Genomic DNA, 19,518 nt, shown 5'->3' with positions numbered 1-19,518 from the left:
CATACTCTAAGTCTCATTTCCAAGTCACTGGTGTAGTTTCTCTGAATTTCTCCGCTTACGGTTCTGAAATCCCTCATTTCAATTTTTTTTGCCTTCTTTCTCCCAATGACAGCTCACTTTCACTTCCCTTTCTTTGAGTTTCCACATGTAGCTACTTTTCACTTCTGTCTTTCTTTTCACTCAAGTTTTCGTGTGTGTCCCCCTGTGCTTTTTTTAACTTTCATATGTCTGTGGTTCTTTCTTTTCTTTTTTTTACTAGAAACTGGGATTTCAACATCCAGTGTATCCACTGTCTGTGTCACTGTACAGTCAGTAAGGAAAGACCAAAAAAAAAGGAAAAAAAAAGTCCAGATATAAACATTTATTCCTCCTCAAAAAAAGGCTTGTGAAACACGGTGGATTTTTCTCTTTTGTTTAAAGTACACTGTATCAGGGCATACCAAAACGTATTCTATTGCAATACAGAAAAATCTAAAAAATACAATTTTCAACAATCAGAACAAGAAAAAGGAAACCCTAAAAATAAGAAGGGGCATAGGTCAGTTCTGATACAGCGATGGTGCTCTTTGTGGTGCAACAAACTGGTCGTCACAGAACCGGTGATACAAAAACTAAACTATAGGGACCATATCTGTTGAGTATATTAGCTAAGTGGCAGTGAACACCTACTGTATGCTTTGTGGACATCTGAATTAACAAAAAAAAAAAATTAGTTATACATATCTAATTTAGCACATACTTCTTAACAATAAGGGGAAGTGAGGTGAGGAAAGTTAGGAGATGTGAAGATGAAGCTCACAGCTCAGTGGAAACAACGTGGTGTTAGAATATATATATATGACTAAATATCTTTTATATGTCTTTGAACTAATAGTCTTTGATCTGTAACACTCAATATCATTGTGTGTTTCACATTTTTATCTCAATTATAAGGTGAATTTCCGGTTCCAAAAGTGCTATTTTCATGCTCTTACATTGTGTTCCTTTGCTGTATTATAAGTTAGGAAATATGAAGATGGAAGAGCATTGAAAACTCACATTTGGTACAAACTCACTAAAACACACTTAAAACCCTGACATCCCTCACAGAAAACTACAACACTCCTTAAAAATATATAGATTCAGGCATATACAGTACTGTGGAATAACACTGCATCTTGTCACTATACTGTAGCAGATATAATGGCTTATAGATAGAAAAACTTAAGCTTTGAGATCAACAAAATACGGTACATGATCCTAGTATCTCATTTCTGCCTACAACACCTCCTAAGTCTAAAGATTTTCTTTCTTTTCATCCATCTCATTCTGTAAACATGAAAAAGTTAAATACATCAACTTATATAGAAGACACTTTCAGAACCCATCGGCTTCAGAGGTTTCATTACCATTTACCAAGAGTGAAAATACAAGCAAAACATAATTCACACCACGTTTTTTTTTTTTTCTTGCAGACTGAAACTCTCTCAAATAGTTTGCCGTAACAGCAACTGTACTTTTTTCTCACAAGACTCCCAAAAGCCGTAAAAACTTCTTCTTTCTTCTTCTTTTCTCAACAGTCTTTTCTCTGAACAGGAACACTTAACATCCGTGTTGCAGTTTCTATAGTTGGGGGAACAACAACCACTAATAGAAAAACTGTTAGCCCTCATGTACAGTAACCTGGAGGGGGAGGGGTTGGCGGGGTTTCAGGCTAGTGCTTCAACCCCTTTCAGTTAACGCTAGCAGGAGGGAGAGGGGGTGGGGGAGAGAATAACAGAAACGAAAGTGGTGCTGGAGGAGGTGGTCCATTTCAGACTTTGTATCTTGTAACTGATATATTCATACAATGTGTCTGCAGTGATCGTATTTCATCTGTGTGTGGAAAACTACAATTGTAAGTAAAGAGAGAAAAATATAGATTTGTCTTTGGCCATAAAGCCAGAAAAGGGGATTTTCCGTGGCTGTTCTGAACCTGTGTTGGGTACAGACTTTAAAATCTATCTATGTTTTACAATCCTTCATGATCAACCAATAATCAAGATATCTGTCAGCTGTTACTTCTCCCATTTTATTTTTATACTTATATATATATATATATAAGCATTTGTAGCTTACAGCACTGTAAAAACAGAACAGGCTATACTTTGTTTGTAAGTGTCCTGCCCTGCATATTTAATAAAGTAATTTATGTTGAATTATTGTTTAAACTTTTTTGGCTATAAGTGAATAACAGGTGAAGTGAGGAGCAAAAGATTTACATGAATTAGCATTATTTTGCTTCATTAAACATTTAATTTAAACAATTTATTTGTGTTTATTTAATGTATTCAAATATCAAATTCATTTAGGTGCAAAATCATCCTGTGTTAATTGTTTTAAATAGGTGTTCGTGGATGAAAAAAAAAGTATTTTATACTTTTTAAGTTTTTAAATTTGTTGCCTACAGAAAAGCCTGGAATTTGTGAAGAACTGTGTTTCAGCATTTGAATTGAGTTCAGCCTGTGAATAACAGCATGTGGAGCGAGAGCAGAAGCAGAAAATTTTAGTGACGGCATAATTTAGTTTTATGTAATTCATGACTTAAACAATTTACTTGTGTTTATTTATTTAATATGATTCAAATACTTAACACAGTATATTTGGGTTGTGCTGCAAAAATGGTTTAAAATAAGCTTTCACAGGGGAAAATCATGCATTTCATACTTGATAACCTTATAATGATTATTTGGTAATTGATCATTAATGTGGCTGATTATTTAAGGGAATTTCTTAAAATTTGCATACCTAATACCAACATGACAAATTGACTAGGCTGTCTTTCTGTGTGGCTGGTTACACTGTTTTTTTTATACCATGTGTCCTGAACCACCCTCGAGTGTGGCTTGAATGCCTGGATTTAGGGCTGATCACTTATGATTCAGTCACAGAGGACCACATTTGAGGTTGCACTAGAGTTATATACCATTTCCCTGCTGATCTAACACAGTTTCATGCTGCTGTCTTCAGCTCTCCCAGGGTTGGCCCATGGATTTGTTGCCCACACAGAGGCTCTATCAGTGGGCTGGCTCCCCCCTGGATGAATGTGGGCATGTGTGGTTATGTGGGTATGTGTGTGTAATTGTGCTGTATCATAATCCACCACCTGGAGGAAGATATTGAAAAAATAATTTGAGTCCCAAGCAAGAGCATGTGAATGTCAGATGTGTGTAAGTAAGAGTTTTCTATATGTGTGCATGTCTTCACGGTGCAGCAGAGGTCAGACCTGGGTGCTGTAGGGACGAGGTGGGGGAGGAAACATGTCCGTGGGACTGTAGTAACTCAGAGGGGAGGAGACCTGCGGGTTGACAGACAGGGGAAGAGACACGGACGGGTTCTCATAGTAGGTATGGAAGCCCAGCCGTTCCCCTCCGTTACGCATGTCGCCTGTGAGTCCAGAGCGGAGGGAGTATGGCGAGCAGGTAGGGCAGAGGTTGTGATGAGAACCTGCGTCCAGCTGATCCAGAGAGACGGGGGTGATGGCGGCACCGTCCATGGCGAGGGCGTTGCAAGCGTTGCAGGGAAAGTGAGAGAGTGGGTCCGCTCCCACCACGGAGCCCATGTCCACCTCAGAATCATTCTTCTTACAGCAGTAATACTGCAGGGGCAAGACAAGAAAGATGCAAGGGGAGAGAGTGTCGGACCAAGTTAAGTCAATTTTTATTTGTGTATCCTAATATCACAAACAAAGAAATCAAGCAAGAGGTGTTTGTCCAGACTGACCCAGAGTCAGTAACAAAACAGGGAATCACACATGAATTAAGTTTCTAAAAATGATTAAGCTAAAATAATATAATAGTAATGTTAGTTAGCTAGCTCAGTAAGGATCTTTTCTATTCATATGGGGTGAAAAGGAATAAATTGGGCAAAATGATAATATATATTTTTACTCATAAAATATGTGTATTAATAATAAATATAATGCACACAAAGACATTTAAAGGCTAACTGCTATAATCAGAAGTAGTGTAATTACATTAAAAACACTATTTGTATAAAACATAAAAAATGTAAAACCTTACACTAAAAAATAATTGAAAAGTTAAAACCTATGGAAGAATCCAGAAACTATTCTATCTATTGTGCACATACATACCAGGATTAGGATTAGTTACATTTTTATATCTTATTCAGGGATTAAAGCAAGAAAAGATTTCTGAGCCTGAAAAGTGGTCCAGGAGGAAATGTGTACAATGTATTGAATTATGAATTTAAAACTGCTCTATGCCTGAAATCAGACATGGTGCCTGAGAACCGTGACCCCTGCTTATATTATAAGATTATTCGTACTTGTATATTTTCATCTCAATCAGTTGTAAATGTTAAATCTACAACACATTTGTGAATAAGATGCAATTGTTCCTCCATGCACCTGGGAAGTGGGTTAAGTTGTGCCAGAAATCTCTTCTCTGCTTCTATACTATGAAAAAAAATCGTATTATATTAATTGAAAGTTCTTAAATATTTTTATTTTTTAAAAAATCCTTATTTCAAATGTCTGACACACACACTCATACACGCACACACAGTGATACCTGGAGTCTACAGTAACAGAGCACTGCTACGATGCACAGCAGTATCACTCCGGCGAGAATTCCTCCGGTTATAACAATAGTTCCCGCTGACATTCGACCAGCTCTCCATCAAACCCTTCAGAGAGAGCAATACAGAGAAAGATGAAAGCAATAGAGAGGCGGAGAGATGGGGACCAACAGAGATGGAAATATGAAAACAGAGAAAAGAAGAAGAGTAGCAAAAGAAGAATGTGAATGAGCCTATTATGCGGCCACAGTGGATTTGACAGAGCTGGAGATCACACTTAAAATTTGCTAAAGAATATTCAGCATACTTACGTCCAACAAAGGTTTCTATATTGCCTGCAAAGATAACCAATGTAGGCTGAATTAGTATATTCATGTACCATCATGATGTAACTGCAACTGATGAAATATGTTGTAACTAGTTGGTTATCATGCAGCTGTTATCAGACAGCTGGGGTTGTTTCAGGCCTCACGGAAACAGATGGATGATACATTAAAAGAAAAACCCACTTTAAGGGTCTCAGTAAGGTGTTTTATGTCTGCAAGACCTGGGAATCAGTTAGCTTAGCTTAGCACAAAGACTGGAAGACTGGGGGGAAACAGCTAGCCTGGCTCTGTCCGAAGTTCAGAATTTCCCTACTGACACCTATAAAGCTCACTAATTAACACAGTGCATGTTTAATCTGTACACAAACAAGGTGTTACTATTATTTGGCAAATAACGGCTGGGTGCAGTGACTTCCCAGGGTCTTGTTGCGACAGTGTGACAACCCGCACAACAGCCGGAAACAGCTTGCAGAGAAGTGAGAAGCGGACGGATAAACTGTTTTCGGAAAAAGACTTTTTGAAGATACAGCACACTTTCACACTGCTGGGAGAATTTCTAGAAGACAGTCCTCATCTTTGAAGCCTTTTTTTCCTCATAAAAGTGAAATAGTTCCTCTAAAGCAGAATGTAAATATCTCGGCTGTGCTACAGATGATTCTGTCCTCGCTGTTGATTTCACTCCACTAGCGTGACCAGAAAAAAGACTGTGGGTGTGCATCAGAAAAACTGGGTGTGCCACATCTAATTTTCTCTACAACCATTACTCTCCATATAGGCTTGCCTATAACATAGCCATAACACAGTATAAAAAGTGCTTTAGTCATTGCACAGTCCATTCTTTGATTGTTATTTTAAATGTCACAGTGCAATCGTTCTTTATAGGCTTATCAAATAAAACAAAATAGGCCTATAATAGAATAGATAACAACTAGGCAAAACTAGAACTGAATCTGATGAATTAACCACGGCTCATAGGCCTACACAGCATTCCCCCAAATGACATTTACATTAAACTTTATTGGGACACAGACAACCTGTGCAAGCTTAAAGGGTAAGATGGTGTCACTTGGCCTTAAATGATTCAGTTATTTCATTAGACTACAAAGTCTCTTTAAGTTCCCCTTCAAATGCCAGCAATGAGGTTATTAGTCTTCCTGTGAGCATGGTTGCTCTGCTGCTGGACTTTATCATGCTGACTGTTGAGAACAGGCGCTCCATGGAACATCTTGTAACAGGCAATGTAATCAAAACACGAAGTAAACTGACCGTGTTGGGGAATACGCCTTTATCACATGAGTCTAAGACTTCAATCATGGACAGGTATAAGTGACCGCCATTCACCTTTCGTTTGATCAGTTGCACAAATACTGTTAGTTCAGGCCCTTCCACTACAAGTCCATACAGTAATGCCTACTTGGAGTTGCACTGAAAACGGTTAAGTTTCATAAGCTGTCTGTCAAGAATTGAAATCCACAATGAATGCAAATCCAAGTCACTCCTAATGGGCGCAGACCTGCCCACTGTAGAGGTTGCATGCAATTCAGCAAACCTGGAAGGTAATTTCCTGTTACCAGCACCTGTAACATCCCAGTTCTGCACATCATTTTTCTTGATGATTCTCTCAAATTCCCCAAATTCAAGTTATTCCTAAATGTAGCAAAAGTTTCTATGAGGCCCTCAATCACATGGACGCAATTAGTTTCTGAAGCAGATGGAGACTGTAGGCCTTTTGTCGCAAAATCACTGGCCCTGAACAGCTTAGAGAATGCCACAAGGAGAAAGATGAATTTCTTGTTCTGTATTTGCTGCAAGAGAGACTCAGTGTCTATTTTGGTCTGGCCAGAGCCTTCTGCAAACTCACTCAGTGTTTCTAATACGATGTCATATAAAGTCAAAACTCCACTGACAGCCTCAGACTTTGAACTCTGTCTAATATCTGTGAAACACACAAGCTCAAGACAGTGTCTGTTGGGGTGAAGCTCTTTTTGGATGTGTAGAAATCGTGCTTGTCTGTTGGCTCCAGTCATGAAATGGTGCAGTGAATTTAAAACATCAAAAAAGTGGCCACAGTAGGAGACACTTTCAAAGCTGTCAAACTCATGAGATTAAAGCAGGGCGAATGTTCATACACTGTATGGGGGAAAAATTTTTTGAGCAGCACTTGCACCCCAGGTTTCCCACCTGACGTGATGACACCCGGTCAAAACTGAAAACTGCATACAATTCATAGTCCAGCTGCAGCGGTTCCAGCACTTCCAAAATTTTGTTGTCAATGCCAGAGGATGTCATATCCTCTTTTGCAACAAATCTGACAGCTTTCTCTCTCAGATTGCCATTATGCACATACCTCACACAGACAGCTATTAGTCCTTCTTCGAGAGGTCTTTGTATCCGTCAGCTAAAACTGCATAATAGGTGTCAGTCTGTGCATGCATTTCCGCTTTGATTTTCTGTAGGAGAAGCGATGCTGCAGCTTCAAGGAGGTTGTTTTGAATGTCAGGGCTCATCATTTTTGTATAACTTGGAAGCTCATCAAGGAGCATTTTTATCTCGGGGTCATACGCACAAATCGGTTCAAACAATTCAAGAAAGTTTCCTCTGTTCATGCTTTCTGTGTCTCCCTTGTGCCTGGTTTCTTTCAATAAAGTAAGTGAACTGCTCCTGTTTGTCTTTTGTGACCTGATGCATTCCTGATGATTTTCCAGTCCTTTTAATGTCCATGAAACCTTTGTGTCTGGCCATAGCAGCAGCACGGGCTTTACTAGCTTTGTGTTTTATATAAAACTGAACATGATGCCCCCAGTCTCTCAGTCCTGCTTGGCTAAATCTGTCCTCCTTGACATCAATGTTAAAATGGCGGCAAAGTTGGCAAAAATAGAGCATCCAATTTAATGCTATACTCTAGCCAACTGTACCGGTCATGCCATTTAGCTGAAACACCCCTGCTCTTTCCACTGACTGGGTGACTGGGAAAGCACGAAATTTGGGCTGGTATGCAGGTTCATCTACTGCTGAGAGATCTGTAGAGTTAGTCATTTCTGCGTCCTCTGATTCTATGTCCGCAGGCGCCAGTGCCGAAGGAGTTGCACTTTGTTGATGGTGAGGGTGATGGATAAACATCCTCCTCGGCTGTTGTAGGCCATGTGTGCAGCTGGTCATTAATGCGAGGTCTGGAGGAGTTAAACAGTGAGCTTTGTTTCATTTTGATAAACTAGCAGCTAGAGTATATTCTAGCATTAGTTGCAGGAATTGTATTGTTTACTATTTACACTGCTAGTCTCCAGGCATGCTTTCTGGGGTCACAGGTCCTAAACCTTCAAAAAAACTTTAAAAATTTGATTGATAGGCAGGCTGTGCATAACGGTAGATGTTATTTTTAATTTTCAACTTATTTTAAAATGAACAATTACTATATTTAGACCATAATAGCCTAGGTTATGAATAAAACATTTTAGCAAGGCTATAACTAAAAGTCATAGTGCATCTGATTTTCAGGTGTACCAGCTGCCTCTTTGAGTGGCACAGGTACACCCTGGCACACCTGCGGCTATGCCATTGTTTCACTCGTTATGACTTTATTTCCTCCGTGGCAGAAAAACATGTTGCACAAGCCTTCAGAAACTCCTGCAGATTAAACTGAGCGGAAAAAAATCTGGTGTTCATACACAGCACTGGCTCTGTAAACGGGCATGTAAACACAGTGGCTCGGAGCGAGCTACACAATACTACTCAGGCCAATAAGCAGCAGGGGGTTTTCATGCTTGTGCACAGGACAGGGGAAGTCATCAGAGCAGCTGTCTGTGTGAGGACATGACAGTCTTCCGTCTCCAGCACCCACTGAATGGTGGGGGAAGGCTGGCGAACTGGAGAGTATCAATCTACACTGAATCCAAGACAGTCTCACAGAAACCCCCCCGCATTTTTTAAACTCCGTGTCTGTTTCTGTCACATTCAGTGAAGCGTAATCTGAGCAGGCAGCTGTTTAAATCGCACAAATATCCCGTTGTATATGTGTTTTCAACCTATTAACTGTATCAATGTATCGGTGGAGAGTGTGGATGGACTGTTGTGCTCACATGAGACTTTTTTTTCCCGCTTGTGATAATGTGTGAGAGGAACAGAAATGACTCTACAGCTGACGCATCGCTCTGGATTCTGCCATATTTCTCTTTAGGTCGTTGCCTTGGTGATGCATGTCCATGAATTTGGGGGGCGGAGCTGCTGAAGGAGCATGAAGGGAGGGTGTTTGGGTGTTTAGTTCAAATATCAACAATATCTTTCTCCAGAATGACTGACTCTACCTTTAAGCAAATGTGATACAACATATTAATAAGTGAGCTTTAGAAGTGCTAAATATATATTTGAACTTGGACAGAGCTTGGCTCAGGCTTTTTCTCTGCTTCCTTTCTATAAGTTGACTTAATTGTGTTTTGGCTGCAGCTTTGTACACAACACACCAACAGGTATCATTCTCTTTTCCCTTAAATTTGTCACAATATCTTTGTGGCTAATAATATGTTGTTCTTAAGAGGTTATTAGTATTATTGTCTGTGCTCTACCAGCCGAGAAGGACACTTACATTAGAAGACAGCAGGAGATGCAGAGATGGATTAGTGTGAAAAGGTAGGAAACCATGACAGGCCTGTGGAGTGTTACTCTCAAAACCTCCTCTCGCTGGAACTCCTACAGGAAGAGAAAGAGGTTTCTGTCAAGAGGAAATGGTTAGCATAACAGAGAAATATAGCAGCAGGTCATCATCTCATCAACAGTCTAAAAACCCAAAAATATTCAATTACAATGATATGAAATGGTGGAAAACAGCACTAGAATAATATCAGACCAGCTATTGCATAGGTATTGTATCTGGAATAACATTAATCTATAAACTATATGCAAAAATTGTACATGACCAGATGCACTACCACAGTGTGACTGAATTCCAACAGGATCACTCTGGATGGGAAACAGACACTCAGGGTGTAGATGTATTAGCATGCTGAATGCAGCAGCAACTACTGCGCACACTAACCATATGGCCAGCATGTTATATGCATATGTGCAGTACAGTTTCAGCATACTAAATCTGATTTGTACGTGCATCTTTTGTCATTTAAGACTTCTGTGACCAATTCAACAGAGACTCTCAAAGTTGAATAGCTAATTGTAATCATGTGATCGCCCTAGATAGTACACACTGCATACTGATACAGTCATTAGGAAACACAGTATAATAAGTAAAGATGAATGTTCTACACAATTCACAAAATACATGCAAGTTAAAGGACATGCTCACAGTTTTTTAAGTCTGTCTTAAAACAATAGTCAGGAGCCCAAATGAACATTTTCATGTCATAATCATCCCTCCCGTTCATACTAACCATTGCTCCTTCTGTGCAAAAATATATTTAAAAGTTAATCTGTGGCTAATATGAGGTTTCATTCGACTAAATGAGTCAAATCAAATAGATATCTTTCAACGCTTTCAATCTTTTTAGTGCCAAAGTCCCTCTTTTTGTTACTATACTTCCACTACAGCTCAACAGGGAAACACTGTCCGAGTAAAGACAAAGAGGGAATTTGATGCTAAAAAGAAATGTAAATGTGGCAGATATCCACTTGATATGTCTAACTCAGACTGCTGAAGTCTAATATATTCTTCTGATAAACTTTAAAATGCATTTTTGCACAAAATGACTGTGTGGATACACTGTAGATTTTGGCCCCCATCACTTACACTGAAAGCTCATTTGAAGGGGATCTTTTAATAGCCAGTATGAACAGGAGCAATGATTACAGTGAGGAAAACCTCTTTCACTGTTCATATGGGTACCTGACTGACAAATTGTTTAAAAATCCTTTAATATGCTGTTGAGAGGTGGTGAGAACATATAAGCCAGGTTAAAGGCACAAAAATATATAAGTTAATACACACACATACAATCAAATTATAGTCAAGAGTTGGGATTTCTAAATTCTTGAAGTGAACTGCTTTGCAAAACTAAAACCTCTGATTGGCACACAGGAGCAAAAATGTTGTAAATGACAAGAAATGAAGGCGTGCGCACACACAGCAAATGTTCTGTCTAGCCTCTAATGGACCTTAAGAGCCAGTTTATCTGACAGAAAGTAATAAATTGGCTGTGTGCAATAGAGATAGAAAATGTGCACAGACGCTTTGATTTCCTTTCACTGGCAGTCGCATTGAAATACCAAATAAACACAAATCCTCTTTCTGCATGGTAGTTAACCCAAGCGTTAATGCACTCAGAGAAACTGGCCTTTTAAATGACAATATAAAACACATGATTTTGACACACACTTAAACTAATTTACACAGCTGAGTTCAGGCTAGAAAATGCTACATTTTAAGTACTACCATTACCCTAATTACAACACCAGATGACTGTTTATTTACTGTTCGAGATGATTTAATAAAACACCCAGATATTTCTCAGTGTAAGAACAACATTTAATTATCCCAATTAAATTGGTAAAAAAAGGTTCTTTCTCATTACTGGAGTATTGATGTAATTTTTTTAAAAGCCATGCGCATCCGAGGGCTGTTAATTTGCAGTGAATATGAGTCTTACTGCCGAATGAAATGGTTTAAACATTCTGGCACTTCTTGTCATAACTAGCAAATCTCAGCCAGCAGGTTAAAATAAATGTTACTCTAGGGTTGGGTGGTTTGTCTCCTGCCTGACACATGTTCCCCAGCTTACAGTGAAATCTACCCAGAAGGCTTTTCTTTGTTTGTCTCTTTCTGCTTTCTGACTCTGAAAGCGAACAAAATGTAGTTGCAAAATGGTTTGCACACAGGTAGATAAATCTAAACATTTGACACTGAATGCACCTGCATTTTTGGCAATTTTAAACCAGTGTCACAATCACAAGGAGAAATGTGAGTCTATTTGTTGAAATGAGCATGTGAGCCTCCCTCAAAGACATCTCCCCTTGTGCAGTTCCTCCATTGCGTCATCATACTAAATTATATACACCACGGGCCACGATAATGTCGTTAAAAGCGTTGTGAAGTCTCTCTTGCTCCTCTTTTCTCCATCTCTTCATCTCCTCTCTCTCTCTTTCTCGCTCACTATCTGTGTCTCCTCAGTCCTCCTTCTCCTCCATATCTCCTTCTTACTTCCTCCCATTCACTCTTTCAGCAAATTCCTCCTCTCTCACCACACTGTACATCGTTTCCCTCTTGGTCTATCAATTTAATTCCTTTGGCTCTCATGGCATGATCCTGTGCTACACTGCTGAAGCTACTATAGCACATTTATGCAGAAATTATGAACTGCTCTGTTTGTGTATCAACACAGACACAACAATGGCATTTTTCTACAAGCTAAAATAAGTGATTTTGACTAACATGCAGCCAAATTATGCCAGAAAGGGAGCGTCGAGGTAAAGTCTCAGTTTAGAGAGTTTCCAACAGAGTGGAGAGATAAAGAGGCCAAGCGACACAGGTTGGGAGACTCAACTCTAATGCTGTCAGAGTATCTTAACCAACGCAATTCATATATGACTCTCAGTGGGTTCAGAGCTGTCTGGTTCAACTGGGAAACAAGCAAACACAAATCTGAGCAAACATGCACATATAAGAACCCTTAGATTAAACCGGGGCCTGAAAGGAGTTAGAGGATCTGCCAGAAATCCCATCAGTCACTGACTTGGACGAGAAATGAAGAGGGATGAGGCAGTCTCGGCAGAGCCAACAGGCATCTGATTTCCTGAACACAAAACCTCCTTTAAGCCATTAAGCGTACAAGTCCCAGGTGACCAGTAAGACTGTGTCTGTCAAGTGAGCTTCAAGGATCCCATTCCTCACTGTATGAGAGAAATGCCGAGGACCATGTGCGTCCATGAGATTTGAAGGGATTTTGAAGGCAGCATGAAGGCAACAATAAGTGGTGTGTGAGAGAGAGAGAGACCTTTGCTGTCGGCAACGCTGTCACTCCAACTAACAACTCTGAGTGTGATGAACCGTGATGATCAATATAATTGCTCGTTCATTCTCAGTGGATTTGTATCATGATGATATGATGATAGCTTACTGTTTTAGAAAATGATTTCAGCTAATGACATAATGACACCCACATAATGAGATATTGATGTTTTTGTTTTTCTCGTGTGGAGAGCTGTTGAGCAAAGAAAATTGAATTGAGTATCAGTTTGTCATATTATGGGCATACAGAAGGAAGACCATTTCCCATAAAGTCTTATTATCAGGATCAAAAACGTTTAACTGTGAACAAATCAAAGAATCCTGCACTCTTTTTTTTTTTTATACACATGCTGTATATTTTTTGGAGGGCATAATATTCCTTTTTATTATAGCGACAGTGGAGAGATGACAGGAAATGAAGGTGGGAGAGAGAGAGACAGGGGTAACATGCCACAAAGGTTTACTGGATTCAAACCACTGTGGTCATGTGACATGTGTCTTAACCAGTAGGTTACCAAGGCGTGTCATCCTGCACTGTTTCGATCACTTGTTCTTACTTAATTAAAACATTTCAGTCCTCGGACCTTCATCAGGTAAAATAAATATCTAATTTTAATCATTTTACCTGAAGAAAGTCTGAAGACTGAAACCTTGTTAATAATGTGAGAAAAAGTGAAGGGATTCATCTGCTTCTCCATATACAGATGGGTGCAAAATTAAAGGAAAAAAATACATAAGGTTAAGCTAGATAGATCTCCTATATAGAATGTAAATATCTCATAATGCATTGTTTTATTTTTATCTTTAAATGCACTGATGTTTGCACATAGAATAACGTCATACAACTGTTGCCTTTCATGATGTGATTTTCTTTTGGTATCTAAGATACTTTGAAACTTGTTTGCTTCTTGTTTTTTTTTTAGTGATTGCCTGCTTTTATGTTTCAGTTTTTTAGATCATTATTTTAGGTCAGACATAGATGCCGCCTGCATCTTGATTAAGATCTGTGTACTGGGAAAACATCAGAGACAACAGTGGAAATAAGTCCAGGACTTTATTGGTCCAACAAGCCTCTGGAGCCCTGCTAGATGAACACAAAGATATTCCTTTATTTGGTGTTTTGATGATGCTGGAAGGTGGAGAGAGCTCTTTAACATGTTGATCCAATCAGTTGTTGATCAGTTGGGTTGAGATCTGGTGACAGTGAAGCATGTAGCATATAATTCACATAATTTTCAAGCTCTTCAAATCATTCAGTGACACCCCCTGTATGGAGGCATCTGCATTCATTAGGTTTCTATAGGTCATTTATTCAGGTTTTTCCTTTATTTCTGTCACCTTTTAATTTGTTCCACTCTTTAAAGTGAAAAAAAGTTTTAAATGTCATAATTTTGATATCATCCAACTCTATTTGTACAGATGAGGACATATTCTCCTTTTCTAGCTCTTTCTCTCTCTCTCTCTCTCTCTCTCTCTCTCTCTCTCTCTCTCGCTCCTTCAAACACACTCATAAACAGATGATTGATGAGATGATTACACTTCTGTTCCGGCTACCATAACATCATCTTGTTTCAGCCTTTATGATGTTAAAAATGTTGGGCAAGGTTAAGAGGTTTCACACTCCACTTGCAGAACTATATTTAGCGGTTTTGTCGTCTCTTGACAGGCAAGTGAAAAGCAGGAGATGAGAGGCAGCTGAGAGAGGTGTCATATTTTAATTTGTTTTCTCTGTGGGAAACGAAACCAGCCTAACAGTCAGCTGAATGCGAATGCACAGAGACACACGAGCATGCACGTGAATGCCTGCTATGTATATATGTATGCACACATTCAGCTCACACGCTTACACATCCCCTGCCAAATGTATCCCTGATCGAAAACTGGAGAGGCAAAAAACACTGCTTCCCTTGGATGTTTTACGTGGGATGATGTGGTGATCAATAGGAGCTTTTTCTCCCATGTGATGCCTGAGTGAACCATGAAAATTAGAGATGAAAATTGAATTAGAAAACTCAAAGTTAAAAGAGTAGGTCGACATTTTGGGAAACACTTGTTTTCTTGATGAGAGTCAGATGAAAAGAGATACCTCTCTCACATCTGTCCATTCAATATGAAGCTAGAATCAGCAACAGATTAGCTTAGTTTAGCACAAAGACACACAGGTGGAAACAGTTAGTGTAGCTCCGAAGGTAACAAAATCCACCTACCAGCATCTCTAAAGCTAATTAAAATGTTATATCTCTTTTGTTTAATCTGTTTAAAAAAGTGTAAAAGCAATACGTGATGGTTTCATTGAGGATTATGTGCTGGATTATTTCTTAGTCAGGAGTGCAAGGCAACCAGCAGATACTCCAGGAAGTCACTGCTCCCAGCAAAGAAATAGTTCAGCACATAACACAGTGTAAACCCCAGATTTTCTCAACTTTGTACAAGTTTCCCCCTGTTTCTAGTCTTTATGCTAAGCTAACTCTATTCTGACTTTAGCTAAAAAATGTCCAAAAACAGTTTTTAAAAAGTCTATCACAAATTCCCAAAGAGCCCAAAGTACATAAAATATCTTTTAAATCTTGAATTCTGTCCACCAAAGTTCAAAGATATTTGCATTGAGATAAAACAAAGAAAAGCAGCAAACCTTCATATTTTTTGAGAACCTGGAACCAACAAATGTTTTGCAATTTTACTTGATAAATGACTGCAACTAAGCAACTAATTGTAGCAGCTCTATTCTTTTCTATATATTCTTTAGAGTGTCTCCTTGAAATCCCTTTAGATAGGCGCCCTTATCATTTCATTTTTTCTCATTATCCCGTATCATTGCAGACAAATAGACGAATTTAACTATGTGAGAGAGGTATTATGTTATATTTAAAGCTGAAAGCTGAAACTCATCAGCGTTTCTTTTTAAGCTCCTTTTTAAGTAGACATTAGACAGATTACATTGATAAAAGTAAGTCATTATGTGGATGAATATGGATTCTTTTCAAAGAGAAGAAATAGAGGAGCTGAGAGAAGGAAACAGAGAGCTTACGCAGAGGGTGAAGGAGAGCGATGGAGAGCGAGGGTGGCAGTACCTGAGAGGGTCCTTGATATATCCATTCTTAAATAATGATATGAATATTTCGTTGAGGTGGCCTCCGACTTTGTGCTGGAAATCACAGTGAGTGCCTGCAATTTTAAAGCCCAGGGGCTTCAATTATTCAAGTATCATTCCTATAACAACATTTTTCCATCACAGGGCAATTTAGCCAGGTAGTAAAATTGGGACTTTCTGCCTTGTCCGCCTCTGAAAGCACTCATCTCAGCGTGTGAGGAGAGGAACACATCCGCATCTAGGACAGAGACACCCACTACCAAGGCAGGAGGGAACAAAGGCGGCGAGGAGCGAGAGAAAAAAAACGGAGGGGGGGGGGGGGGAAAGTAGATGATTTCATTTTCAGATAGTCTAAACGGAATTCAGTCATCCGTTTTTTCCATTTGACTGACAACGCATAACCCCATTCTGGTCTCTTTTTTGTATTTGGAGTGATTACCTTGTGTCATAATTACCTCAGTGTTATTTATTCTGGATCTTTTACACTTGAACAAGCTACTTAAGAACTAGATTGCCTGCCAGGGCAGGGGTTAATTCTATGCAGAAAAAAAAAATAGAAAACTGAAATCCAAACCCCAGTTGAGGATATAAGAGCTAAAACATAAGTGAGCACTTACACATTTCGCCCAGAGCAGAATCCCTGTGCAGAGCAGAGATCAGACACCAGTGGAAGAAGCTTGTGGCAAAAAGGTTTATAGCTGCCTTCCTTTTGACCTGTGCTGTAGCAAAACAGTGAGCGTGTAGCAAGAATAAAAACACTCAACTTACCTGCGAAAGTCACCATCTGGGGGATAGCATCCTCGACTGTGCTGCAAAGCCCCCTGGGAAAGGAAGAAAAGACATGACATCAGTTATAAACGTGATGTCAGGAGACGCCTCGGGCCCCAGCAGCGATGTGGTCACCACTGCAGCTACAGTAAATGAGCCTGTTTGAAAGTCAGTAGGATGGATCCCTCTTCACTCACATCATAAATTCACTCATTCATCCCTCTGGTATCATTCATCACTCCTGCTTTTATTCATCGCGTCACTCTCACATTGTCAGTGAGTCTTCAGGGGTTATCCCATATATATATATATATATATATATATATATATATATATATATATATATATATATATATATATATAAACTGTTTTTAAAATTGTAGTTGTAATTGTAGTACACCAAATGTTTAAATCAAATCTGGCTTGTACAAAACATATGTTGTTACACTAAATCTGCATAAGAGCAGTCATAATCATGCAAGATAAAACAGATTTTATGGTCATTTATGCCCACAAAGTCTAGAAATGTAATCATTCTTCTTCTTATATATATATATATATATATATATATATATATATATATAAACTGTTTTTAAAATTGTAGTTGTAATTGTAGTACACCAAATGTTTAAATCAAATCTGGCTTGTACAAAACATATGTTGTTACACTAAATCTGCATAAGAGCAGTCATAATCATGCAAGATAAAACAGATTTTATGGTCATTTATGCCCACAAAGTCTAGAAATGTAATCATTCTTCTTCATCTTAGTCTAATGCAAACAGCCTGCTCTATATTGAATTGTTATAAGCAGTGACAGGATGGAGGGTAACCCCACCTAAAATCGATTTCACTCACCTTACTGTCAGGTATATATTATTAATCATAGTAAGTCAAATCAAACTATAAAGGACGGCATCTAGCGGGTAAATTAATACTTTTCTGAAACGCACATAGCTTATGTTTCCACTAATTTGGTCGCTGGAGGTCAATTTGCCAGCTGTTACATCACTGATTAGGCTCATCTTTACTCAATTAAGCGGATAAATTGGTGCAGCGCCGTTAAGTGGTGCGCACGAATGATTGTAAAGACGTGATTTTCTTACCTCTCAGATTGAAGGAAATCTCTGCAACCTGTTTGAGACACCGTTTCTTTTTATTTAATTATTTTTGTAACTGCGGTCGGTCCAGTAGCGTACAATACGCGGCTCAACACACACATACACACACACATACACACACACATACACTTACACACAATAAAGTCCGTTGATTTCCTCTCCACCACCGGTCATTAAAGACGGCCGGAGTCCCCCCCACCCCCCAACCCCAACCCCCCGTGTGCTCGCTCTACAACCGAACCATCACGTCATTATCCGCCGTCGGTTATCCCCTCTTCCCCCCCGGTTCACTCACAGCCAGGTGCCAGTGAGGGCCTGTGGGAAATCTCATGGCATCCTCCTCTGTGAAGCGCTGGAGATGCAGATGGAGACGAGGCGGCAGTCCGGCTGCTGAGTGTCATCGCTCGGCATGGCTGCGTCCTCAGCGCGGCTCCCAGGGGGCGGTTTAGCACCCGCTGCCGCCTGTCCCGGTGGGGCGGGGTGGGAAGAGCGGCGAGGGGGAGCGGCAGTGTCAGCTGTACACCGTGTGATATCACTTTACCGGGAGGATGAGGAGGAGGGGGCGGTAGTGGTAGTGGGCTACAGGGAGTCGTCACCATCCTGAGATGAAAGCGTAAAACTGTTGGAATAATGTCACCCAGCAGTTTGTGAGAGAGGTTCATTAAACCAAACACTCAGCTCTCAAAATGTACATCCAAAGTCTTGATCTCTCTACAGATGTAAAAAGATTTCTTGACTCCTGTCCCAGTTAGTTAAGAATGATGGCAGAAGTCCCATAACGCAATCTGTCATAACCTGCCTGCCAAATTTAATGCAAATCATTTTATTTTTTTAGAGATCTGGGCAGAAAACCCTCTTGATGAAGTTCAAGACAATAGAGTAAAGCTTAAGCTGAGAGTAGACAGCACAAGTACTTTTAAAATTGAGTAAAAGTCAAATTAGCTGCTTAAAGTTTTCCTGTTACTTTTAGAAAGAAGAACGTGATCTTACATAAGATCCAACTTCAAAGTGAGAGTTAGAAGTTGTGTTTGAGTTAAGAGGAAAAATGAGAAATACAAAGCAAAGTTAAAGACCCAATAGAAGTTTCTGATGTCTCTGAAGCAGCCCAGTACACCCACATTTGTTATGGATCTTGCTCTGGGGATCTACCACTGCCAGTTGCCGGATTATTTGATTCTCACATTATTTGATAGCCCACAGTTGTTTTCTGTGATGATGTATGTGATTACAACTGTGGTGAAAACATTATTTGAGAAAACAGTTACTGTTAGTAGTTACTGACCACAAAATATACCAAAAAGTGTACATAAGCAGGCTACAAAACAAAGGTGGCAGCAACAGGAATACATGTGGTTACTTTCACTCTTGAGTAAAAAATACAGTACATATGTGCTCAAGTAACATTATTTGGTCCTGATTGACTTCAAAGGCAGCACAGGTTACTGTTGTGGTGGACAAGAGCTTCAGGGTGTCCACGGACAAATAAGTTATACCACTTTCTAATTGGTCAGTTTGTCAATGGTTAATAAATAATTTACTGGTCGTTTATATGTCAGTAATTGACTATTGGGTTGCCAAGTTGTGAAATTCCTTTCTGGCTGGTGTTTATCTCCCATTTTTTCCAGTGGATCATTTGACTACTGACCTTCTGGCTGCAGGGCACCAGGACCAAAATCCAAAATATTTATGAATATTTACACCTGC

At 39.4% G+C, this 19,518-nt stretch overlaps 1 protein-coding gene across 3 annotated transcripts; it reads right to left on the bottom strand.

Moving 5' to 3' along the window:
• Nucleotides 1–346: 346 nt before the first annotated feature.
• On the bottom strand, nt 347–18,624 carry LOC137200059 (protein FAM163A-like). 3 transcript variants are annotated; one of them, XM_067614737.1, is made up of 6 exons: nt 18,110–18,623; nt 16,694–16,746; nt 9,466–9,569; nt 4,872–4,895; nt 4,554–4,668; nt 347–3,616 (listed from the first exon to the last, which is right to left on the bottom strand). In XM_067614737.1, the coding sequence occupies exons 5-6, from the start codon at nt 4,644–4,646 to the stop codon at nt 3,239–3,241; spliced, it is 471 nt and encodes a 156-aa protein (XP_067470838.1). In that variant the 5' UTR covers nt 4,647–4,668; nt 4,872–4,895; nt 9,466–9,569; nt 16,694–16,746; nt 18,110–18,623; the 3' UTR covers nt 347–3,238. The 3 variants fall into 3 exon arrangements, with proteins under 3 accessions (XP_067470838.1, XP_067470839.1, XP_067470840.1); XM_067614738.1 differs by lacking the exon at nt 18,110–18,623 and adding an exon at nt 17,800–17,987; XM_067614739.1 differs by lacking the exon at nt 4,872–4,895 and having other exon boundaries at nt 18,110–18,624.
• Between the last annotated feature and the right edge of the window lie 894 nt (nt 18,625–19,518).

This window comes from Thunnus thynnus, chromosome 16, assembly GCF_963924715.1.
Source record: "Thunnus thynnus chromosome 16, fThuThy2.1, whole genome shotgun sequence".
Lineage (NCBI taxonomy): Eukaryota > Metazoa > Chordata > Actinopteri > Scombriformes > Scombridae > Thunnus > Thunnus thynnus.
The sequence above is the reverse complement of the archived record's forward strand: the minus strand, read 5'-3'. Positions and strand labels throughout refer to the sequence as shown.